Consider the following 26,282-nt stretch of genomic DNA (forward strand, 5'->3'; position numbering starts at 1 on the left):
GCAGCTTTTGTATGAGCATCTTCATGCTAGCTGGCACTAGCCTTGGCGTCACTATAGACCGCCATTTTAAACTAGACAAACAAGTCCATGGCGTTTTAAAATCGTGTTTTTATCACCTTCGTCTTTTAGTAAAGGTTAAACCGTTTTTATCTTTTAACCTTTTTGAACAAGTGGTCCATGCTTTTATTTCAAGTGGCCTGGACTACTGCAATGCACTTTATGCTGGCATTAGCCAAAAAGCTCTCTCCCTGTTGCAGTTAGTCCAGAACGCGGCAGCAGGACTTTTAACAGAGGCCAGGAAACGCCAGCATATAACCCCAATTCTTCAGAGTTTGCACTGGCTCCCTGTTCATTTTAGAATTGATTTTAAAACATTGCTGTTTGTTTTTAAATCTTTACATGGACTGGCACCTCAATATATCTCGGACCTCGTCCAAATTTACATTCCTGCGCGCGCTCTGAGGTCCGAGAGCCAGTTCCAGCTCGTGGTGCCCAAGACCAGACTTAAGACCAGGGGAGACAGGGCCTTCTCTGTGGTCGGCCCTAAGCTCTGGAACACTCTGCCCCTCCATGTTCAAACTGCTTCCACAGTGGACTCTTTTAAGTCTCGTCTTAAGACCCACTTTTATTCTTTGGCTTTTAACACTACGTGAGTTGTGTGGTCCTCTGTTCTCTGTTGTCCTCTGTGTTTTTTATACACTTTGATTTCTATTTTACTGTTTTAATTGATTTTACCCTTTAAAATTGTTTTTAATCATATTTGTTTTTATTGGTTTTATATTTATTTATTTATTGTTTTTATTCAGTCATTGGTGGAGCATAATATGTATATATATTTTTTTTTAATATATTTTTTTTACAATTGTTTTTAACATGGCTGTGCAGCACTTTAGGAACGTTATTGTTGTTTAAATGTGCTATATAAATAAAGTGGATTGGATTGGATGTTGAGCTCGTCCAAGTACTGCAGCTCATCCATGGCATTGGAGCATTCTCACAAGTACAGTGCGAAAGCTTGGAGATTTTTTACATCCTCAGACTTGATGTTTGGCCATACCATAATTTTGTCCAGGTAGGCTGCTGTTATTTTTTAAGGATTTCCAAAGTGTTCCTTTAGTAGGCGTTTTGCTGTAGCATAGCCTCTCTCTGTAGGCATATAGAGGCAACTGCGCACCAACTCTCTGGGCTGTCCTTTGGTAAACTGCTCCAGATAATACAAGCAGTCACCACGATCATTGGTTTTCGCCTAAATACAATACTCAAAAGCTTTTACGAAAGCCTGAAATTGCAATGGGTCACCTTCAAAAAACGGAATTTGTCCGTGTGGAAGTAATTGGGAGGTTTGTGCTTGAACCAGGAGTGCCATCATTTCATTTTGCCTCTGTAATATAGTGTGGAATTCACCTGGTATTGTGTTGCCTTGAAATGATTGAGATGCTTGAGGTAAATTTTGCCTTGATTGGTTTTCCACAGGATCCAAAATTGATGAGCGAAGTGGTTGGTTGTTTGGTTGAGGGTGTGAATGGACCTTGTTTGGGGCATTCTTGGCTGTGTGAAGCTCTGAAGGAGCAGCTTTAAGAGCATGGCCGGCTCTACGCAGGGGCAAGAGGGGGCAGAGCCCCCTTAAATAAATGTCTTGCCCCCTCAAATCAAAATTTGAGAAAGTAAATTTTAATAAACTCACAAAATTACTATATTACAAGTTGAAAAAATTATCTGCACTAGCGGAAAAATCCGCCGAAAAAGGGAGACACACGATATAGTAGTGTCGGCTTCCCTCTCATTCCTCCCTCCGCTGTGCGTGTATTCCACATTCCACAGGCAGCGCAGCATACACACACCCGCACACACCCCTCAGCCCTCAGTAAACATCCAATCACTGTTGCATTATGAAAGTAAAAGAAAAGGAAAAGTTGTCTACATTTATCATATACTTGTTAGGATGGGTGTTTTTGTGTAGTCTTATCCGTCATAAACACGTTTATCGTTGCGGACTTTCGGTGCTACGGAGTTCCTTTTTTTTTACAACTTGAGAGCAGTGACAGCGGAGGCTCTGAGCAGCAGTGGTTTGGAAGGCAGAGAGCCTCCACTGTCCCTGTAACAAGCTACAAGTCATTTATGATGCTGTTAATGACGGTAAAAATGAAACATAAGGTATATATCCTGCTTAGCAGTCCTCCTCTGCTGTCCTCTGTTCAGAGCGGAGTCCCTAGCAACGGCCCGTTTTACTTAGCAACGGTCTGGCAATCGACTGCTGGAATTCTTTTTCTGTAGTTTTTCTTGTAATTCTACATAGTCAACCTTTAATGTTTCAATCTACATTTTGTAATAAACAAATTACAAGTTTCATTTGATATGACCAAGACACCTAAAAACAAAAACACAACCGTTTTCATCAATTTACAAGCAAGTGGGCAACACACATACATTGGAGTGAATGAATTTTGTGCCCAAATGAGTGCCCACGTTCTGTTTTATAAATTAGTTTGAGATTCTTTTTTATCATTATTCATCAGACTACCTTTCAGTTTTGCAAATATTGACTGTAGTGTGTGAAGTCCTACTTTGGGTCCAAATTTATTTGAGAGTTATGCCATCCAGTTAGGATAAATGTTATGTTGTTGGTTGATAAAATCTGGATGAAGGATGTTTTATTTTATTTTATTCATTTATTTTTATTTTTATTTTTCAGTTTCCCCCCTGAGGGATTGCCACCTTATTGTGGTCAGGGGGTTTGCGTGCCTCAGTGACCGTAAGAGCTATACCAGCAGGAGCTTAGTCTTCAGGTGGGACACCCAAGTTGGACAGGTCTGAAGGTAGAGGCCTGACAAAGTGCAATCCACTACTCCAGGTTGGGGTTGGACACATAGCTAAAGACCCACTTCAATGAAGAAAGCATCGATACTATAAGCACAAAAAAAAAAAGTGCTGGAGCATGATGTGTACACATGATGCCCCCTTCACATTTCTGACTGCCCCCTCATATAAGCATGCCTAGAACCGCCCCTGTTTAAGAGATGGCTTAAGTTGTTGTACAGGCGGAGCAGGCATTTTTTTTCAGTTTTGTCCTTTGCCTATAATAGGACTCCATTCCATCAGACTTTTTGCTCCTGCCGGCAACACTGGCTTCATGGAGGACAGACAATTTAGCATTGTGGGCTGCTATTTCAGCATCCAACTCCATTTGCTCCTTTTTCCTCCTTATGGCCGCTGCTTGTTCCTCCTGTTCCCTCTTTAGAGTTGCTGCCTGCGCCTCCAATGCATGGATCTCTTTTAAAGCAATAGCACGGGCGCCAAGTGCTGCCTTATCTGCCTCTGCTATTATGCGAGCAGAAGAAGTGGAAGACATTTTGCTTTTGTTTGAGATAAAACAATAGATGGAACATTTGAAATGCTGTCATGGGGTTGTAGACTTTCATTTTCAAAACCATCAACAGTGGAACCCTCATTTTCAACCTCATCATCATTGTCATCATTTTTAAAACACAACAACCTGTCAACCTTTTCAATAAAACCATCAAAATTCAACATTTTTGCTTTGTACCAAGTCTCATGTTTAATACGCTCATATTCTGGCAACAGAGACAACAAAGTTATGTGCACTTTTCTAATTTCATGATATAAATCCATAAACCTGCTAAATTCCTCCTTTAGCTCATGTGAACGTGTTTCGTCATTTATCACAGCAATGACCCCCTCTTTTAGTATTGAGAGTCTTTGCAACTTTGATTTTCTTTCCCCCTGCAAACTTTCAATTTTGTGACCTAGAGCCTTGGGTGTCATTTTTACCACACGTTTTTTCCCTTCAACCCCTTGTCCAACATTGTCACGTTCAGCCACAGTGTCCCCTTGTGGCTGTTTGTGTTCATCAGCGCATGCGTGTGCTTCCTCCTCCTCCATTTGGAAAAGTCAAAGTTTGTCAACCCGTGCGCAGGTCAAGTCAAATAGTCACCAATAAATTGGATTTTTCAATATTTGTGCCTTTAGGTGAGGCAGTTTTTGACTTAAATGTAGCGGTAAAGTCCTATTCTATTACTGCTACTGGTTGCCGAATATAAATGAAGCTAGTTCAGACGTGTGCAGCCGGCTAATAATTGATGTCCATAATTGTGTCCATGTTTAACAAAAATATTTAATTTCATAAAGTCACATTTATATAACACACTTTGTACAAAAACAGAAAATACACGGGACCAAACAAATACTAGCCTGGCACAGTCAAAAACTGTTGCGCCTCTACTCAGCAACACCTGGGCAAGATCCTGACTCCTCCCTAAATATCCAGGCACTTGGCCTTGGAGCCAACCCCTTGAGTGACGTCATCAATTTGACAGACAGAAAGTGTATTTGGCTCTAACACTGCTTTTATACTCAATCATGGCACCCACCTGTTCCCAATTTGCCTGTTCACCTGTGGGACGTTTCAAATAAGTGTTTGATGAGCATTCCTCAACTTTCTCAGTCTTTTTTGCCACTTGTGCCATATTTTTTCAAACATGTTTCAGCCAATTCCAAATGAGCTAATACTTGCAAAAAATAAAGTTTTCCAGTTTGAGCGTTTAGTATCATGTCTTTGCAGTCTATTCAATTGAATATGGGTTGAAAAAGATTTGCAAATCACTGTTTTCTGTTTTTATTTACCATTTACACAACGTGCCAACTTCATTGGTCTCGGGTTTTGTATATTGAAAAAAAGAACATAATTTAAAAAAATAATAAAGGCCATAAAAACGCATCGATCAAATTGGTTGTAATTAGCCCCTTAAGTCCTTTAGCAGCTATAAAATGATGTTGCTGAAAAGACAATATCTGTAAAATGTGTGTCTGTGGAGCACAAGCACTGATCCTGCAGCCGTGTGTGGAACTGTCAGTGTGCCCAGTTACTAAATAAAAACTAAATAGTGCTGGCACGACAGCGGTGAGTGTTGATAAATCATATTGGGCGTGATAAATAATTATATTCGCATTTCCTCCCAGTATTGTGGGAGTTTTAATGATCAGCCTATATTTTGCATGTTAATGAAGACAGAGACCCAAAATGTATTGCACGCCTTATTCTGCTCACTTAAGAGACACAATCCACTTTGCACAGGTTTAGTAGATCAGCTCTGCGTGTGCTATCGGGTTTGCACGTGTTTTAGTACACGCAAACCTTTAATAAATCAGGCCCTATGAGTCCAACTCCATCCTGGAGACGAGGATTGCACTTTGTCAGGCCTCTACCTTCACACCTGTGCAACTTGGGTGTGCCACCTGAAGACTAAGCTCAAAATAACCACAAGAAGGTGCCAATCTCTCAGGAGGGGAAGTAAAAATATAAAAGTGAACTCAACTCAATAAAGTATCCTTGATCCACATTTTTCCCACCATCACTACATTTATCTTAACTTGATGGCCTAATTCTTAAACTGAATGTTCACCTTTAGTAGGACTTCACACACAATAGTCAATATTTACACCACTGAAAAGTACAATCCACTTATGAGCAAAACAAAAACATTCTTCTCAAACTAGTTTATCAACAAGTCAGCTGCGTCATGCCTCAAAGTTTCCGCCTCCTCCACTTATTCACACACAGAGAAACTTAACAGCACTGCCTACACTCTAGACCAGGGGTCTCAAACTCAATTTACCAGGGGGCCACTGGATGCAGAGTCTGAGTGAGGCTGGGCCGCAAGAAAAGATGTATTTATTTATTTTTTTTGCATACTCCTCAGCATGTCTAGTTGTATAATGACGTTTCAAATTGTATCCCTTGTGCAACTTTCTGGGTGCAAATAAGACACGTCGGGGTGCCCCTGTGCTCAACAAAGAAATATCGCATCTCCCACTTTTCCTGGAATTGTCTTTGCTCATCACTAACCCTTCTCTTCACTGCAGGCTTTGAAAAAGACATGTTTGGGGTTGTGGAATATATTTGTATTTAGCCCACGCACGGAGAATAATGTTGTTTCCGCAATGTGCGTCGCTCCGCTTTTCCTCCCTACAGCAACATGGCGGTCGGCGGATAATAGCCGGGAAAGATAGCGAGCGCAAAAAAGTGACGGCTCCCGGAGTGTTTATATGTAGTGTTCATCGTGTGAGGCAATGCAAACTAAACAAGAAAAAAAAAAGCAAATAACGGTTTGAATCGGTCCAGGTTATCGGGGACTGTTATTACTGACGGACAGGTGTCGCGGTGTGACTGCAGCCAGGCACCTAAGTGAACCCCCGTCTCCATGACAACGTCTCTGTCGCTTTCACTCATTTGCCGCTTTTCCACTAACGCAGGGTAGGCAACCCAGAACGTTGAAAGAGCCATTTTGGACCCGAATAACACAACGCTGTCAAGCGCCGTTCATATAAAACTTGCGGGCCGCACTAACATTAACTAACAATCTATGTGAAACCTTTCAATCCGGTTTCAGGGCAAATCACTCCACGGAGACAGCCCTCGCAAAAATGACTAATGATCTATTGCTGACGATGGATTCTGATGCGTCATCTATGTTGCTGCTCCTCGATCTTAGCGCTGCTTTCGATACCGTCGATCATAATATTTTATTAGAACCTATCAAAACACGAATTGGTATGTCAGACTTAGCCCCGTCTTGGTTTAACTCTTATCTTACTGATAGGATGCAGTGCGTCTCCCATAACAGTGTGACCTCGGACTATGTTAAGGTAACGTGTGGAGTTCCCCAGGGTTCGGTCCTTGGCCCTGTACTCTTCAGCATCTACATGCTGCCGCTAGGTGACGTCATACGCAAATACGGTATTAGCTTTCACTGTTATGCTGATGACACCCAACTCTACATGCCCCTAAAGCTGACCAACACGCCGGATTGTAGTCAGCTGGAGGCGTGTCTTAATGAAATTAAACAATGGATGTCCGCTAACTTTTTGCAACTTAATGCCAAAAAAACGGAAATGCTGATTATCGGTCCTGCTAGACACCGACCTCTATTTAATAATACAACTTTAACATTTGACAACCAAATAATAAAACAAGGTGACTCTGTAAAAAATCTGGGTATTATCTTCGACCCAACTCTCTCCTTTGAGTCACACATTAAAAGCGTTACTAAAACGGCCTTCTTTCATCTCCGTAATATCGCTAAAATTCGCTCCATTTTGTCCACTAAAGACGCCGAGATCATTATCCATGCGTTTGTTACGTCTCGTCTCGATTACTGTAACGTATTATTTTCGGGTCTCCCCATGTCTAGCATTAAAAGATTACAGTTGGTACAAAATGCGGCTGCTAGACTTTTGACAAGAACAAGAAAGTTTGATCACATTACGCCTGTACTGGCTCACCTGCACTGGCTTCCTGTGCACTTAAGATGTGACTTTAAGGTTTTACTACTTACGTATAAAATACTACACGGTCTAGCTCCATCCTATCTTGCCGATTGTATTGTACCATATGTCCCGGCAAGAAATCTGCGTTCAAAAGACTCCGGCTTATTAGTGATTCCTAGAGCTCAAAAAAAGTCTGCGGGCTATAGAGCGTTTTCCGTTCGGGCTCCAGTACTCTGGAATGCCCTCCCGGTAACAGTTCGAGATGCTACCTCAGTAGAAGCATTTAAGTCTCATCTTAAAACTCATCTGTATACTCTAGCCTTTAAATAGACCTTTTTAGACCAGTTGATCTGCCGCTTCTTTTCTTTCTCCTATGTCCCCCCCTCCCTTGTGGAGGGGGTCCGGTCCGATGACCATGGATGAAGTACTGACTGTCCAGAGTCGAGACCCAGGATGGACCGCTCGTCGGGACCCAGGATGGACCGCTCGCCTGTATCGGTTGGGGACATCTCTACGCTGCTGATCCGCTTGAGATGGTTTCCTGTGGACGGGACTCTCACTGCTGTCTTGGAGCCACTATGGTTTGAACTTTCACAGTATCATGTTAGACCCGCTCGACATCCATTGCTTTCGGTCCCCTAGAGGGGGGGGGTTGCCCACATCTGAGGTCCTCTCCAAGGTTTCTCATAGTCAGCATTGTCACTGGCGTCCCACTGGATGTGAATTCTCCCTGCCCACTGGGTGTGAGTTTTCCTTGCCCTTTTGTGGGTTCTTCCGAGGATGTTGTAGTCGTAATGATTTGTGCAGTCCTTTGAGACATTTGTGATTTGGGGCTATATAAATAAACATTGATTGATTGATTGATAAAGGCCTACTGAAATGAGATTTTCTTATTTAAACGGGGATAGCAGGTCCATTCTATGTGTCATACTTGATCATTTCCAGATATTGCCATATTTTTGCTGAAAGGATTTAGTAGAGAACATCGACGATAAAGTTAGCAACTTTTGGTGCTGATAAAAAATCCTTGCCTGTACCGGAAGTAGCAGACGATGTGCGCGTGACGTCACGGGTTGTGGAGCTCCTCACATCTGAACATTGTTTACAATCATGGCCACCAGCAGCGAGAGCGATTCGGACCGAGAAAGCGGCAATTTCCCCATTAATTTGAGCGAGGATGAAAGATTTGTGGATGAGGAAAGTGAGAGTGAAGGACTACAAAAAAAAAAGACTATATAGTGGGAGCGATTCAGATGTTATTAGACAAATTTACTAAGATAATTCAGGAAAATCCCTTATCTGCTTATTGTGTTACTAGTGTTTTAGTGAGATGACATGGTCGTAACTGTACAACCTGAAGGTCGGCCCCGCATCAGTCGACGGATGGTGGCGATGCCCATCTCTGCCCTGAGCAAGGGACCCTCTCCGAAACACGATCTTTCAAAGTGACCGCTGCATAATACACAGTACTTTGTGTTTGTGGTCCAATCCAGCCGTGTTCGCTTGACCGCTCTGTTCCATAGTAAAGCTTCAACGTCATCCTTCGGGAATGTAAACAATGAAGACCCTGAAAGGTGCGCATGCTGCGTCAGACACATACAGCTAAATTAGTGACGGGCATGACTGGCCCTGCCATCCAGCAACGCGTTTCGGTCTCTTGACCTCTTCAGGCTGGCTTTGCACTGATTGCAGGATGTAAACATATTTTTAACTGCGAGTCTGTGCCTACTGGGACACTCCTAATTCCCTAGTAGGTGGGGCACTTCTAATCCCCTAGATTTACGGCTTCTCTATTTTTCTCTACAGCAGGATGTGCTCCATTCAACTGCCGGAGAGTACTGAGCCGTTTTGAGCAGGAGGAGAATACATAGGAGGTCTGCAGTGGGCGGGGCTCGTGCTCAACACTGCAGTGTCGATGTTTTGGTTAGGGTTAGGGTTAGGGTTTGTGTGTTTGTGTTGCTAAAGGCGGCCGCAATACACCGCTTCCCACCTACAGCTTTCTTCTTTGATGTCTCCATTATTTATTGAACGAATAGCAAAAAATTCAGCAACACAGGTGTCCAGAATACTGTGGAATTATTCGATGAAAACAGACGACTTATAGCTGGGAACGGTGCTGGAACAAAATGTCCGCCGTCCACAGCCTCGATTAAATCATTGAGGACCTTAAGAGCAGCTGTAACAGTGCTATGCTCTTTTCTAAAACCCGATTGAAATGGGGATTAAATATTGTTTGATTCTAAAAAATCATTTAGCTGATTACTGATGATTTTCTAAAACAAATTTTCTAAAATGCATAATTTAGAAATTGGTCTGTAATTATTTATATTTGTGGGTTCACCCCCTTTTAGCAGGGGAAGAACAAAGGCTGATTTCCAGATTTTTGGAATGATTTTACTTGTTACACTGAGGTTAAAAATATGCGAGAGAGGCTCAGCAATAAAATCAGCAGCCAATTTTAAGAAAACGGGTTCAATTTGGTCCGGTCCTGCTGCTTTAGTTGTGTCCAGGCTCTTTAGTGCATTGTATACCTCAGATACTGATACAGGTGTGAAGTCACAAGTGCAGGTGCTGCGTCTAATTACAGCCTGTGGTGTATTTGGGATATTAACATTAGTTAAACCAACATTTGACGATTGAGGATTCAACGACTCAAACAAAAATCCAGCAGAAACTAAATACTCATTAAAACAATTTGATATAGTTGTCTTATCAGACAAAGTACCAGATTGAGTAATCAAAGGACATGGAAAGTCATTTGTTTTCACATGATTTAAAGAAGCTTTTATGGTTTGCCAAAACTTTTTGGGGTCATTGATATGTTTTTTGCATTCATGCAGGTAAAAATCAGACTTGGCTCTCTTAACAAGCGAAGTACATTTATTTCTAAGCTGGCGAAAGCTAAGCCAGTCAACCTCTGTCTTTGTTTTTCGAGCCCTGGCCCAAGCAACATCTCTCTCTTTGAGAAGGTTTCCAATTGCAGCGGTAAACCAGGGATTATTTCCACCTTTCCCAGTGGGCACAGAGACGTCTAATCAACGTTGAAACAACGTTACTTTCCCGTGTTGAAACAACGTTGGATTTGGGTTGAAAATGAAAGTTGGATCAACGTTTAAATACCGACGTAGAATCAACGTCAATGTTTCAACGTTGATTCAACTTTTAGTTTCTACCTAACAGAGACGTTTAATCAACGTTGAAACAACGTTACTTTCCCGCGTTGTAATAACGTTGGATTTGGGTTGAAAATGAAAGTTGCATCAACGTTTAAATACCGACGTTGAATCAACTTTCAGTTTCAACCTAAGATCAACCAACCAATTATCAACGTAATATCAACCAATACATCAATATAATTAAAGACAACAAAACATAGTGCATATATAGCTCCAGGTTGAATCCTGTTAATGCAAAATTAAAATTAAGTACAAAGAAAATGGAAAATGTCAATCGATGTAATTATTTATTTAGCCTGTGATGCACATCCTATTCCTCCCTTCCGTCCAGAGGCATATTTCAGTTCATTTTTTATGGCATCACGGACCATCGTTTCAGTCCCCTTCTGGGTATCCAAGACACTAGCTGTAAACAGGCAAAAAGAATACAAATTAATTAAGGGTGCATGTGATTTACCCCAATCAAGTTAATGTAATTATTAAACACACACACAAACTCACCTGTGACTACATCGAGCAGCTTCGTCTCAGCAAAGCTATTTTTTTCCCCTCTCCCCTTCATGTTCAGATTGGACATGAATTCATTTGTCATGAGCCTGAAATTGAACACGCAGGCCAAAAAGTACGGAATTTTGCATTACTATAATTCCCGATCTAGCACTCATAGATTAGAATTTGGGTCTTACATCGCCTATTTTAATATATATGTAGAGAAAGAGGAAAGTAGCTGTCCATGATGGTGCTTAAACAGCTCTTTAAGTCATATCCACCAATCTTTGAGAGCCTGGCTGTCTGCAAATATACAAGAGAATGTGTTTAGCATACACTGGGGGAAGGGGCTGGCAAACACATACATACATTCAAGTATAGGACCTGTTTCATCTACACCTGTTTTATCTACACAATTTCATAACCTGAAATTTCTATCTAAATACAGTAATATTTCCGATGTAAAAACAAGTACACAATTATAATGTTATAATTACTTATCAGCAATTCTTTCTTGCTTGGTTGAGTTTTTATCAACTCGTCAAGGTCGAGTAGTTCCTCCACTGTCTCCAATTTCTGCACATGGAAGGACAGTTTTATCAAAAAATTATCCATTTTGGTATTATATAACTAAAACATCTCCCTTCTCAGGTGCAAGTATTTTTATGTAAATAGTTTTACCCTCGAAAAACGGCCTTCTGCGTTCAAAGGACTCCGGCTTGTTAGTGATTCCCAAAGCCCAAAAAAAGTCTGCGGGCTATAGAGCGTTTTCCGTTCGGGCTCCAGTACTCTGGAATGCCCTCCCGGTAACAGTTCGAGATGCTACCTCAGTAGAAGCATTTAAGTCTCACCTTAAAACTCATTTGTATACTCTGGCCTTTAAATAGACTCCCTTTTTAGACCAGTTGATCTGCTGTTTCTTTTCTTTTTCTTCTATGTCCCACTCTCCCTTGTGGAGGGGGTCCGGTCCGATCCGGTGGCCATGTACTGCTTGCCTGTGTATCGGCTGGGGACATCTCTGCGCTGCTGATCCGCTTTCGCTTGGGATGGTTTCCTGCTGGCTCCGCTGTGAACGGGACTCTCGCTGCTGTGTTGGATCCGCTTTGGACTGGACTCTCGCGACTGTGTTGGATCCATTATGGATTGAACTTTCACAGTATCATGTTAGACCCGCTCGACATCCATTGCTTTCCTCCTCTCCAAGGTTCTCATAGTCATCATTGTCACCGATGTCCCACTGGGTGTGAGTTTTCCTTGCCCTTATGTGGGCCTACCGAGGATGTCGTGGTGGTTTGTGCAGCCCTTTGAGACACTAGTGATTTAGGGCTATATAAGTAAACATTGATTGATTGATTGATGTATCTTTGTACTGTTAAAACATGTTTGAAAGAGTATATTGTTATAATCTGTGTCTTGTCAGTCGACAAGGCTTTATATAGGATCAAGCTAATGCTAAAGCTAATGCTAACTGCCGATGTCGAGGCGAATGCTAGCTGCGTCATCAGTGTTGGATATATACAAAGTTACTGTGTGTAGTTCATTATTAATCTGCGTGTATTTCTGTTTAAATGTGTGTTTTATAGAGTTTCTGGGAATAATTCAGTGTAATTTGTTATGTTTAGGAATGATTAGTGACTTTTGCTACTCAAACAATGTGGGCTTACTGTATGGGATGAACCTTTGTATTTACTTGAGACATCTTCAAATACTGTGTACATGTATACAATTTTGATGTTTGATTGTAGCAGTCCTTACAGACGTGTACGGAACGAAGTTGTGTCCTTGTGTCTGTATAACTAAAACATCTCCCTTCTCAGGGCGATTACACAAACAACTACTGAACCTGGCTTGTCGCCTCAAAACACACAAACACTTAAGGTAAATAACAAAACTCTATAGGTCCTGCAGTCCTGGGTTCAAATCCAGGCTCGGGATCTTTCTGTGTGGAGTTTGCATGTCCTCGCCGTGAATGCGTGGGTTCCCTCCGGGTACTCCGGCTTCCTCCCACTTCCAAAGACATGCACCTGGGGATAGGTTGATTGGCAACACTAAATTGGCCCTAGTGTGTGAATGTGAGTGTGAATGTTGTCTGTCTATCTGTGTTGGCCCTGCGATGAGGTGGCGACTTGTCCACGGTGTACCCCGCCTTCCGCCCGATTGTAGCTGAGATAGGCGCCAGCGCCCCCCCGTGACCCCAAAAGGGAATAAGCGGTAGAAAATGGATGGATGGATGGTATTATATGTATCATAGCAAGTGTGCTGTGTCGTTCCATATATGCATAAACTGAAATCATTGGTACATTGCCTTGCATTAACGTTCTGCTTTTCAATTACCGGTAGTGGTACATGTACATAGACTTAGGGGCGGACCAGATGAAACGTGGGGGAGGGGATGTTTTTTTTTTTGGAATAAAAGAGATTGTTTTGTGAAGACTCTTCTTCGGCATGGTAATGCCGGTGTTGTTTTCCCGAGGATGCGTCGAAGCAGAACACAGAAAAGGTAAGATATAAGGTATTTATTAAATAATAAAAGGCTAGGAAGAAAAAACACTGGCGTAAAGAGAAGGCAAACCAAAAACGTTAGTATGAGAACTAGGAAGTAAAAATAAAAAAAATAAGCTGGCACGAAGGCACACAAAAAACAGAAAAACAATTCCTCAGCATGTGAGCTGGAATAAACAAATGGCTTAGCGTAAAAGCTAGCGAGAATATACATACAAAGATGAAGGTCGAGAGTCGTCACTGTTGCTTGTGGCCAAATTTAGGATCCGAGAGTGAGTGAACAGAAAAGGCGAGCTTAAATAGGAGGGTGAAAATTAGTAGCAGGTGTGCGGGGCGAGACTAGCAGGTGGACTGATGAGTGATCATGGTGACAAAGCAAACAGGAAATAAGGAGTCGGAGAAATATACAAAAATACAAAAATAGTGTAGATCTGAGCAGCAGATCGCAACATGTTTGGCAAAAACTGAAAAATAAATAGTTTTACTGAAGTATATAAAAAAAAGTTTGCTACTGTAAACTCTGCAAAAAAAAAAAAAAGTTGCTTGCCTTCTTGTGCCAAGAGAAAAAAAAATTTGTACCCCCCAAAAATGTATGTGCTCTGTGCTAGTCTTTTATTGTGAAGTGAAGTGAATTATATTTATATAGCGCTTTTTCTCTAGTGACTCAAAGCGCTTTACATAGTGAAACCCAATATCTAAGTTACATTCAAACCAGTGTGGGTGGCACTGGGAGCAGGTGGGTAAAGTGTCTTGCCCAAGGACACAACGGCAGTGACTAGGATGGCGGATGCGGGAATCGAACCTGCAACCCTCAAGTTGCTGGCACGGCCGCTCTACCAACCGAGCTAAACCCCCCCGATTGTCGATCATAAAACATATGAAACAAAATCTGTCTGGATATTTTATTGTCATATATTTTAGTATACATGTTGGCCAACAGTGAAACCATTTGGGAGTTTCAATACTTGACAAAAGCTCTTGTAATAGCAGTACTGGCCTTATCAGTAAAATAAAACAATAAGTAAAGATCATAGCATTTAATATTACATGGATCCTTTTATGGGCGACCCGTGGACTTGCCTTTTGAGACAAAGCCTTGCTAACAAGTCAAACTAATTAAAAAAGTACCTGTACTTAAAATAAACTGGCAACATTTTAGATAAACATTAAAATGAGCCAGAAAAACCTAACTGCCATCCAGACGGGTGTTTTGAAGATCAAAATCAAGAGGAAGTAAATAAATACAGTGACTGGCGCGGCTGTAAAAGACAATGGGTACAGAACCAAAAAAAAAATGTTTTTTTGTGTTAACCTGAAGTGAAGTGAATTATATTTATATAGCGCTTTTTCTTTAGTGACTCAAAGCACTTTACATAGTGAAACCCAATATCTAAGTTAGATTCAAACCAGTGTGGGTGGCACTGGGAGCAGGTGGGTAAAGTGTCTTGCCCAAGGACACAACGGCAGTGACTAGGATGGCGGAAGCGGGAATCGAACCTGCAACCCTCAAGTTGCTGGCACGGCCGCTCTACCAACCGAGCTAAACCGCCCCTAAACTAAACTAAACCTGGAAAAACAATAGTTTGCTTTTGGGCAGGTGGGGGAACAAATTGTTAGTTGTCTGCTTGGGGAGAAAAAAAAAAGTTTGCTCAGGTCCAGTTTATACAGTCAAAATAAACGTTGAGAATAGGCGTGAGATAAATTTCTCGTTTTCCTGCAACCCTCTTGTGAAAAGGGCCAAAATGATATCGATATAAATAAGCAGTATTATCTCAAGGTACAAACCTGAATCTTTATGGACGTCGATGGTTTTCTTTGCAGTGAAATAGTTCGATTTCCGCTTCAAATCTTCGCTCTTCGTCTTGCTTGCTGGATTGGAAAGGAAGTACTTCAGCACGCATGCGCACAAGCTTGGCTTTTAGTTCACGCTGCCATCAAGCGGCGCTTTCGTTGAAAACTGTCGCAAATGGCCGATGCGCGCGGAATGGTTGGCAAGTTGAATTGTACACGTTGAAAGGACGTTAAATAGACGATGTCCCCCAATGATGAAAACAAACCAGATTTGCAACATATGGTGTGGTGGGGTCAGTTTGGTTGTGATTTGGTTGAGTGACGTCGCGACGTAATTTCAACGTCACCTCGACGTTGAACTAAGGACGGGTGCCCACTGGGTGGTTGTTTGAATCCAAATTTTGACTAAGTCGAATTTTGGCAGTAAGCTTCGAATATTTGAATGAATTAAACGAAGACCTGACCTAGTTCTAAGTTCATCAGGAGTACTGATGTTGTATAAAGCTGGGCCTGGATTTGGTTGCACATTGCCTGATAGCAGAAGTAAGAGCAATATAAAGATTTTCCGTTTCATATGGCAAGGTGACCTCATGACAACATTATTTGGCTTCACAATATCAAAATGAGTAATATCAGAAGGAGAAAACCATCTGTTTAGCACAGAAATACACCATAACTGAAGCTGGTTAGAATTATTTAGCACTGACCCACATGTGGATATCAATAACCTTTGTGTAAATGCTGTAGTTTCAAAGGACCAGGTGATTGTTATTGCGTTTGGTAGAGTTAAAGGTTGGTGGAGCACCTGGTCAGGTACCCCACTACAATTGCAGAAAACAAGTCCAGGAAAAAGCATTAATATTAAATAGAGAGCTTTTGTCAAAGTCATTGTTAAATTGTTTTACTACCTACCCAGGTCCAATAATCAAAATTCAGATGTCCAAGCTACAAGAGTTGGAAGACCAAGCTAAGGCTAGCAGAGGCCCAGCTTTAGTCAGTCTGAGGCTAAGATGGATCCAGGCCGTGGAAGACGGAAGGCCAAGATGAAGCCAGTCGACTCAGACTGTAGGTAGTGGAAGGCCAAGCTGAGACTAGTATAGATCCAGACTGTGGCAGATGGAAGGCCAAAATTTCAGCTAGCAAAACATCCCCCGGCTTCAGCGGGTCAGAGGCCTCCAGATTTCCAAATCCAACAAAAGCAGTCAGAAATACTACTTTTTGGAAGTAAGCCTTCATTCATCAATTGTTACGCAATTTACTTAAATCGGCTAAAAAAAGAGAATAAAACACATAGAAATTCAGACCACTTTGACAAGCAGACAAACAAAAGACAGTCCTGTCGGCCATCTTGGATTGGACATTCAACATTAACCCAATTTGGAAATCGGTCTGTAGTTATTTATATTTGTGGATTCACCTACTTTTGACGGAGGAAGAAGAAAGGCGGGTTTGCTGATTTTTGGAACGATTTTGCTTGAAAGACTCAGGTTAAAAAGGCATGAAAAAGAAAAAGGCAATTAGAAATATTATACATTATGTCCCATATAAGCTCATACACGACACATTCTACAGATAGTGTACAAAAAAAACCTAAATAGTGGAATAAAAGAGGTGAAAACATGTGAAATGAAACAAATAAAAGTTGCATTGTTGAGTCTAATAAAGCTGCCATGCAGGTTGTTTTCTCTTTAAAGCTGTCATTGCTCAAAAATAATAATGAATCAAACTCAATGTTGTTACAAATTATTTAAACTAGTCATGGCTCCAATTACGTCACTTACAAAATTTGACTTAAGAGTATTTTTATAGGATATTTTGTGTTTATCCTACAAAAAAAGGGTGTTTGACTATTAGGGAAAAAAAAAAAAAAAAACAGAAATGAAGAAGCTGTCACGTACTTGCATGGCTGCTCTAGTTGTGACCCCAAGATGCAGGAGACAGGAGGACGACGTGCGGGTGAGAGTCTTTTAATTCCCACAGGGAGCACAAGGAGGTGCAGCAGGGAAGTGCACAGAAGCATAAGCAGCATACAGAAAAACCAAAGTAACGTTTCACAAAACAATCCTTGAGCCCTGACTGGAGGGCGAGGCAGGCATAAATAGAAGCCAGTTGATTAAAGTCAAAGTACCAATGATTGTCACACACACACTAGGTGTGGTGAGATTTTCCTCTGCATTTGACCCATCACCCTCACCCCATGACCAGGTGTGGCCAGGCTGCCAATCAGCGACAGGTGAGGAGGGAAAAGGGCTCAGGGAGACAAACAGGAAGTGGGACCAAAATAAGAGCGCTGACTAGGAGATAAACACAAACGCAAACAGACCGCATGACACCTGACGTGACAGGTCGTCACAGAAACGAGGGATGGATCTGAAGTTTATTGAGGGACTTAAGTGTTGAAAGTAAAAAAAAATGTTTGACTTATTTTTATGAGTGGGGCCCGTTTGGATCCCAATAATTTCAGTTTTACAAGTTTTAATTGTCATTGCTCCAAAAAAAATTATGAATTAAAATCGATGATGTTATGAATCCATCCATCCATTTTCTACCGCTTATTCCCTTTCGGGGTCGCGGGGGGCGCTGGCGCCTATCTCAGCTACAATCGGGCGGAGGCGGGGTACACCCTGGACAAGTCGCCACCTCATCGCAGGGCCAACACAGATAGACAGACAACATTCACACTCACATTCACACACTAGGGCCAATTTTAGTGTCGCCAATCAACCTATCCCCAGGATGTTATGAATTATTGACATATTTAAGATTGCAATTACGTTGAGTGAAAATTATTATTTTGTGCTTTTGCCATAACAAAACAAGGTTTTGACAAAAATGGCGTAAATTATGAAAAAAAAAAAAGACTGATAAGGACGGATAAACCTGAAATTGATCAAGGGATTTAAGTGTTGAGTGAAAAAATACAAACATAAATAAAAATGACCTACTTCTACCATTTTTATGACCGAGACTCTTCCTGGTCCCCAAGAAAGCAGTGCGAGGCGAGTGGAGAAAAAACGGATTTATTGACAGAGATGTGACACAATGTGATATTGATCATAAGCAGCGGCCATTGAAAGAAAAGAAGAAATCCTCGTCATGACGTCAAGGCCATGAAACGTGCGATTTTACAGCCACCAGCGTTTGATCTTGAAAGTCTTTTAACGGCCAAAGAAGAATACATGGAATAGCGTGAGGAGCAGTCGGACGAAGAACAAAGCACATCTCCATCTCATCTCCGAGTGTGATGACGTCCCTCAGCGATGGAGACATCTCCCTGTGTTCCAGTGCACAAAGCATCCTGGAGGAAGAAGACCACTCAGCACATTCCCGACAGAAGCAGGTGAATCCAAGTTGAACATCATCTTCACACAAGAACATTTGGAGGTGCAGACAGTCCATGTGAGCTTACTCAGCCTTCAGCCGCCTGCACGTTCTCGTCGAGCTCCACGCCGCCGTGGCGAGCTGCGGGACAAACGCAAACGGTGAAGGAAGAACATCCAGAAGGTGCCTCGTCACTCACATCAGATCTTTGAGGTGTGACTTGGAAACATGACGAGTCAGCACACTTGATGTCTCATTTGGCTGATCCTCATCATGAGGACTCCTGTCAAAAGTGAGATATGCCAGACTTTGTATTGCGTGTGCTCACAGGAGGGACTTTTATTGTGAAGGAGTCAGCTCCAGTTGGGCTTTTCCGGCTAAACTTGTAACAAAGGTCCACATCAGACCTCCATGTGAGTGACGCTTCACCACGGCTTTGTTTCTTGCGGCTCAAAGAAAAGATGTTTTACTTACCAGCTGGACCGTACTGGGCTGAAATGAAAGAGAAACAAGGTGAAGTGGACTTTTCCCCTCACGTCACGCCGTGTTTCTACGTGAGAGTGTGCGCTCTGTCTCTGTGGATCTTTGAGTGTTTGGCTGGAAGGCAACTAAAAGATGGCCGCACCTTTGCAGCCCGGATGAAAGCATCAACTCACGGCCTGGACCGAGTGCACCGAGAAGAAGAAGACAGAGGACATTGGCGTCCCTCACCTTGTCTGTTTCTGTGACGCCTGACCATGACCATGATGATGATGATGATGATGATGGCCGCCACAGCGAGGACCGCCGCCGTGGCAGCGAGGGCGACGCTCAAGTTGTCTGTGGAGAGCAAAAAAGCACAAGTGGAGTGACAAAGCATGAAGAGGAAACCTTCATGACTACTTTGCATGCAGACGTCAAGCGTTGTCATGGTGACATGGATCAATAATGGTGACAGGTGGACTTGTGATGGGAAACATCTCCAACTAAATGTGTCTTTCTCACCTTCATGGCTTGCGTTGCTCAGGATGCTTCTTCTCTCCAGCTTGGTGACCAAGTCCTCCTTGACGCCTGACAGCTGAAACACACATTCGTACTTGCCCTCCACGTCGGCCGTCACCTCCACTTTCAGCGCCACCGACATCTGGAAGGTTCCGTCGTGGTTGGGGAGTATCTCTCCGTGCTCCACGTCCTCGAAGATCTGCTCGCCGTCTTTCCTCCAAAACAGGTCGGCACCGTCGGGGTAGAAACCTGTCGCCATGCAGCTGACCGGAGAGGACGGCGTCTTCTGGAGCAGGAACACCTCTGGAAGCTCTGCACAGGAAGTGATGTCACGTGTGAACACAGGACAACGTGGGGAGAAGGTGTGGATGGAAAGAAGGTGTGGACGGAGGTAAAGATGGAGAGGTGTGGATGGAGGTACAGATGGACAGAAATTGTAGATTAAAGTAAAGATGGAGATAAGGTAATAATGCAGGTAAAGATGGAGAGAAGGGAAGAATGGAGGTAAAAATGGAGAGAAGGTGAGAATGGAGGTAAAGATGAAGATTAGGTGAGAATGATATAAAGATGGAGAGGAGAGAATGGAGGTAAAGATGGAGAGAAGGAGAGAATGATATAAAGATGGAGAGAAGGAGAGAATGATGTTAAGATGGAGAGAACGTGTGGAAGGGGGTAAATATGGAGAGAATGGCGGTACAAATAGAGAGAAGGGGAGAATGGAGGTATAGATGGAGAGAAGGAGAGAATGAGATAAAGATGGAGAGAAGGTTAGAGTGGAGATGAAGGAGAAAAGGTGATGATGGAGGTAAAGATGGAGAGAAGGTGAGAATGGAGGTAAAGATGGAGAGAAGGTGTGGATGGAGGTAAAGATGGAGAGAATGGAGGTAAAGATGGAGAGAAGGGAATGGAGGTAAAGATGGAGGGAAGGGAAGAATGGAGGTAAAGATGAATAGACGGTGAGAATGGAGGTAAAGTTGGATAGAAGTTGAGGATGGAGGGAAAGATGGAGGGACGGAGAGAATAAGGTAAAGATGGAGAGAATGATATAAAGATGGAAAGAAGGAGAGAATTGAGGTAAAGATGGAGAGAAGGAGAGAATGATGTAAAGATGGAGAAAAGGTGAGAACGCAGGTTAAGATGGAGAGAACGTGTGGATGGAGGTAAAGATGGAGAGAATGGAGGTAAAGATGGAGAGAAGGGAATGGAGGTAAAGATGAATAGACGGTGAGAATGGAGGTAAAGATGGAGAGAAGTTGAGGATGGAGGGAAAGATGGAGGGATGGAGAGAATAAGGTAAAAATGGAGAGAAGGAGAGAATGATATAAAGATGGAAGGAAGGAGAGAATGGAGGTAAAGATGGAGAGAAGGTGAGAACGCAGGTTAAGATGGAGAGAACGTGTGGATGGAGGTAAAGATGGAGAGAAGGAGAGCATGAGATAAATATGGAAAGAAGGTTAGAGTGGAGATACAGATGTAGAGGTGTAGATGGAAGTAAAGATGGATAGAAGGTGAGGATGGAGGTAAAGACGAAGAGAAGGAGAGAATGAGATAAAGATGGAGAGAAGGTTAGAGTGGAGATAAAGATGGAGAGAAGGTGAGAGAAAGAGAGAAGAGTATAAAGAGACAGGGTGTAATGTCAGTAATGTTCCTATAGGGGGAGTGCTAACAAGTTAAAAGGTGAAAGTACATGTTGTGTTTCTACCTGTTCTCATTAGGACCTCCTTCCCATTGTTCACATACTTCTTCAAGTAAGAAGGACATTCCTCAGTGAAGTAAAACTTCTTGTCATCTAGTAGATGTTTGTCCTGGTCCCACATGAGTTTGCTGGGGAAAGCTTGTTGTTTTGCTGCAGTAAATGTCCATGTCTTCATGTCCAACGATATGTAATCTTCTCCATCATAACCATCCTGTTCCCAACCTTTAACTTCATCAGTCTCATCATTCCATTCACAACCAGACATCCACTGGAGAATGTGAACACCTGAGACACACACAGTGTTGTAAAGCAGAGTGACACACACACACACACACACACACACACACACACACACACACACACACACACACACACACACACACACACACACACACACACACACACACACACACACACACACACACACACACACTATTAGTGTAGGTTATTATGGGATGGACAGAGACAAGTATCAGTGCAGTAATGTGTGTTTACTACAGTATAAAAAGAGTACATCAAATACATTTAAGTAGTAGAAAGTTCAACATAAACAAACCTCCAGTTTGGTTGAAACGCTTCTTACGAACTTCAAGGTTGTGTTTGCCCCTCAACTCATTACCAACACTGATCTCTGTTTGTCTCTGCCAGTATTTTGGATCCTCTGCTGTGATTTTGTTCATCCAGTCCTGTTTGGCTTCTGCTTTCCTGCTGTTGCTGTCATAGTGAAAAATCTGAACTCCATCAACATAACCAACACTCACATAATCTGGGAAGTTTGGAACTTGAGAGGACACAGTGTGGAAATACTGCAGCGTGTGAATCACTGAAAGAAGAAAACAACAACAGGATGACTTTTTATTATTTTGTTTCATGTTCAACAATCTTGCACTGTGAATATTTTAGCTCCTTCCGTCTTCAGTCGGGTCTTAAAGTGAACATCAAACACTGCTAGATATCACAGTCAAGACTCACATGTTCTATGACAAATACAACACATTAATAATATTACTAACATCTGTTGACAGTTTGAACATTTTGAAAATAAACATATATTTTCTACAATGGAGGCTGAATAAAAAGTACAACAGAGTTGAACACAACCTGTTCTGCCCATTTGATGTCGACTCTTACTGACATCTTGTGGCGGGGTGATGTTACTACACTTGATTAGTTTCTGACACTTCCGTGTTTGAAGATTTGTGTTCGTTCTTACAAGCCTTGGAAAAAATAAGTCTTTGAACAAGAAACACTAAAGTCAAAATAAATAAAGAGCTTAAATGCATTTCTCAGCTTCTGTAACCTTCTTGGAACATTTTGAATTTTACTTAGAAAAAGGGAAAACAATAAAATATGTTTAAAAATAACCAGGATTAAGTAAAAAAGGGCTTGAATAATACAACAATAATTTAATTAATAAGTAACAGAAACTCTCAGAAGTCGAATAAGTGAAGGCACAAAGAGGATTTATGAATAAAATATTAATAAATGTATAAAAAGGACTTACCAGGCGTCACGCTGTGCATTTGCACGACCAGAAGAAAGAATAAAAACAAGTTCATGATGTCAGCGCGAAACAAAAAGATGTTTGCCACTTTTAATCCCGCAGAGAAAGACAAAAGTGACGAACACTCGCTTGACTCGCAAACAGGAAAAATGAACCAGGAACTGTCGAGGCTCTTTTTATAATACTCCACCCGAGCCAATGAGGAGTCAGCATTCTGTGACGTCACCGTGAGGAGAGAAAACGAAACGCTATTCTGCACAGAAAAGTGGCAGCAGTCAACTGACAAGAAGTCTTCTACTGGACTCACTAGAGAGCGCCCCTTGTGGCCACGTCAGGTAAATGCTTGTGTGGCTTTTCTGGGAAATCACGTGACTTGACAACAAAAAGGTGTGTCAAGTTGGCCGCCAAACTTGGAAAGAAAAGAAAGAAAGAGGAATGAAGGTGAGATTGAGAGTTAAAAGTAATGACAGGGCTGGAACATCCGATCAGTGATCGTATTGTAGTCCTCTCAAGAAAGCATCAATACAAATAATGATTGATAGACATAAAGTCGCTACACCGCAGGACATCCTCACTTTTTATTTCACGTCTTAACTTTCACCTCCGTTATGTCTCCCAAGCGTGAGGCGTCCCTGCTGGGGTAACGGGACACGCATCTGCCTCGTATGGGTTCGATTCCCGGCCAGGGTTGCATCAGGAAGTTTCATCCTGAGTAAAAAAGTCAGCAGAAAGCCTTCATGAGATGGACTCGCTGTGGCCAAAGTGCTGAACGTGGGGGAAAAGTGTGAGGCAGACGCTTCTGCTGGCAGAATATCAAAGAAAGTGAAAGTAAAAGTAGACACGGTAAAGCCAAACATTGAACTCGATGGTGATCATTTTTATTTTTATTTTTATTTTGTCGTACCTGTCAAAGGTGAACACACTTATCCACGTAGGTGAGTAGTAACGAGTTACATTTACTTAGATAAGAAACACAACTTTTACTTTGCTATATAACATATTCAATATATGTATAAAAATATACATTTAGGCCTCCACTCAGGCTTCATCCCAGGGACCCCAAAGGATTTTGGTCAAAAAAATATTTAAAATGTGTCATTATTTTGTATTATTATTATTCCAGGTTTAAATCTGTAGATCAACATTAGGTCTATCTGTCAATATAACCTTTTCAAAGATTTAAGTTGTATGCCCTTTTTGTCAAAGAAAACCCTGTTTTGTTATGGAAAAAAACACAAAATATGCAATAGTTTCCCCTAATAGAATTTTAAAGTGGAATATAGTATATAATAATTGGAGCCTTAAAAAATTCAACACATAAAAACATTGATTTTAATTTATTATTATTTTTTAGCAATGACACAAAAGAAAAATCCTACTGAAATTATTGGAGATCCAAAATTGTCCTACTCAGAAATAAAAAAATATATATTTTTTTACTGTTAACTTTAAACACAATCATCTTCAGATGAACTTCAGATCCATCCATCAAGTATATATATATATATTATTGGTGTTTTTTTTTTTTTTTTATATGGCAAACACAAAACATGCAACATTTTCCCCCAAAAATATCTCAAAGTGGAATATTTAATGTGACGTCGTTGGAGCCTTGAATAGGTCAATAATCCATAATGACATTGATTTTTTATTTATTGTTATTTTTTTAGTAAACAACAGCCTAGATGGCAGCTTTGTGTTATTAGAGTAAACATTGCAACATTTTCTTGTCACATTTCACCTGTTTGCTCTTTAATAGCACTTTTTTTTATTTTTATTGTATTTTTAGAATTTGCTTTGGCCATTACAAAATTACCCGCGGGCCGCAAATGGCCCCCGGGCCACACTTTGGACACCCCTGTACGAGGATGACGGAATGCAAAAACAATAACACATGCCCTTCTTATTTATGATTTACTTTTTAAATTTGACCTCTGTTATGTACGCTGCTGCTGGAATTTTTAATTTTCCTGAGGGAACTCTACTGAAGGAATCAATAAAGTACTATCCTTCTATCTATCCTCGCTCATCCATGCGGACTTGGCTCTCTTGGTTGCTTTGTTGGGTCTGCTCCTGTCTCCGGCCATACTCCCCCCACCACAGCAGACGTTGGCGTGGAACACCACAGAGTGTATATGTTTGTTTTTTGTTGTTGTTTTACTTTTGCGTCTGGTTGCATCAGCTCTCATCTTTTAAAGTCTTTAATGTCCTTTGTGTTCTTTGACGTTTCCCTCTTACACACATGTTTATGTGTGGTATGGCTATGAGGTTTGTTTCCCTTGGCCTCAGTCTGGACCCCCTCTACAGGGGCCCAGATGTTTGCTGTTGCACAGGCATGGGATAAAGTGTGTAACTTTTTGTCTGTAAAATACGTCATTGCAGTTTTTTTTATTAGCATGGATGTAATCTAGGAACAACATTTCATAATTAATATCCAAAACCCCTGTAGCGGTAAAGTCCTATACTTTTACTGCTACTGGTTGCCGAATATAAATGAAGCTAGTTCAGATGTGTGCAACCGGCTAATAATTGAGGCCCAGAATTGTGTCCATGTTTAACCAAAATATTTACTAACATAAAGTCACAATTATATAACACACTTTGTTCAAAAACGGAAAATACACGGGAGCAAACAAACACTAGCCTGGCACAGTCAAAAACTGTTGCGCCTCTACTCAGCAACACCTGGGCAAGATCCTGACTCCTCCCTAAATATCCAGGCACTTGGCCTTGGAGCCAACCCCTTGAGTGACGTCATCAATTTGACAGACAGAAAGTGTATTTGGCTCTAACACACCTGCCCCTAATTGCTGCTGGCGTGACGAACAGAGTGATTTAATTTGGAATCAATAAAACAAAAATAGAGCCATAATACCAAAAACAAACACCTCTTTCTTTGGTTTTCATGTTCCCTTTTGCAATAATGCAGTTAATTTACTCAATACCTTCACCTAGAAGGCATATCTTTGTAACAGATGATAATCCTTTTTGTTTGCAGGCAAACTTTTTTCATTTGTCCACTTTTGTCGCTCTTGTAGCAACGGTAAATATTCGTGAAACCACCTGTTCCAAAAAAGGTCAGCGATATATTGCCTCTGCCTCCATTTCCTTATGCACATCCAATACAGGTGATCTATTACCAACAGTACATGTAGACTGTAGCTGTCTTCTTTTCCTACTCCTGGCCATCAGCTTTCTTCGTCACCTTGGGGGTAGGAGAGCTTTTTTTTCTTCTCAATTTCCTCCTCTTCTTCTCCCAAAGGACTCTCGGGGTCGTTTTCTTCCTCCTCTTTCGGGGAACTCTTCTCTTTTTGGACTTGCCATAGTCGCTGTCCTCGTCATCTTCCACCATGAAGTCTTCATCACTGCCAGACTCATCAGGATCCAGGTAAGCTTCCTCTGGGTCATCCTGCTCTTCATCCTCACGGCCTCCGTCACCCAGAAGGATTTCCCGCTGTTTCGACACGGCCTTGGAGACTGCCTGGCGTATTGTTCGCATTCGACTGACTTTTCTTTCATCGTCACTGTCATCTGCGCT

At 41.7% G+C, this 26,282-nt stretch overlaps 1 protein-coding gene across 1 annotated transcript in view; it reads right to left on the reverse strand.

Moving 5' to 3' along the window:
- Positions 1-18,246: 18,246 nt before the first annotated feature.
- LOC133551955 (class I histocompatibility antigen, F10 alpha chain-like) overlaps positions 18,247-26,282 on the reverse strand; it is a 97,521-nt gene continuing 89,485 nt past the window's right edge. The window contains exons 2-4 of the mRNA XM_061899169.1: positions 21,797-22,063; positions 21,247-21,525; positions 18,247-19,856 (exon numbers count right to left, since the gene is read on the reverse strand). Coding sequence (XP_061755153.1) covers positions 19,216-19,856; positions 21,247-21,525; positions 21,797-22,063 — 1,187 coding nt within the window. The 3' untranslated portion in view covers positions 18,247-19,215. The remainder of the gene's footprint in view (positions 19,857-21,246; positions 21,526-21,796; positions 22,064-26,282) is intronic.

Source organism: Nerophis ophidion, linkage group LG04 (genome assembly GCF_033978795.1).
Source record: "Nerophis ophidion isolate RoL-2023_Sa linkage group LG04, RoL_Noph_v1.0, whole genome shotgun sequence".
Lineage (NCBI taxonomy): Eukaryota > Metazoa > Chordata > Actinopteri > Syngnathiformes > Syngnathidae > Nerophis > Nerophis ophidion.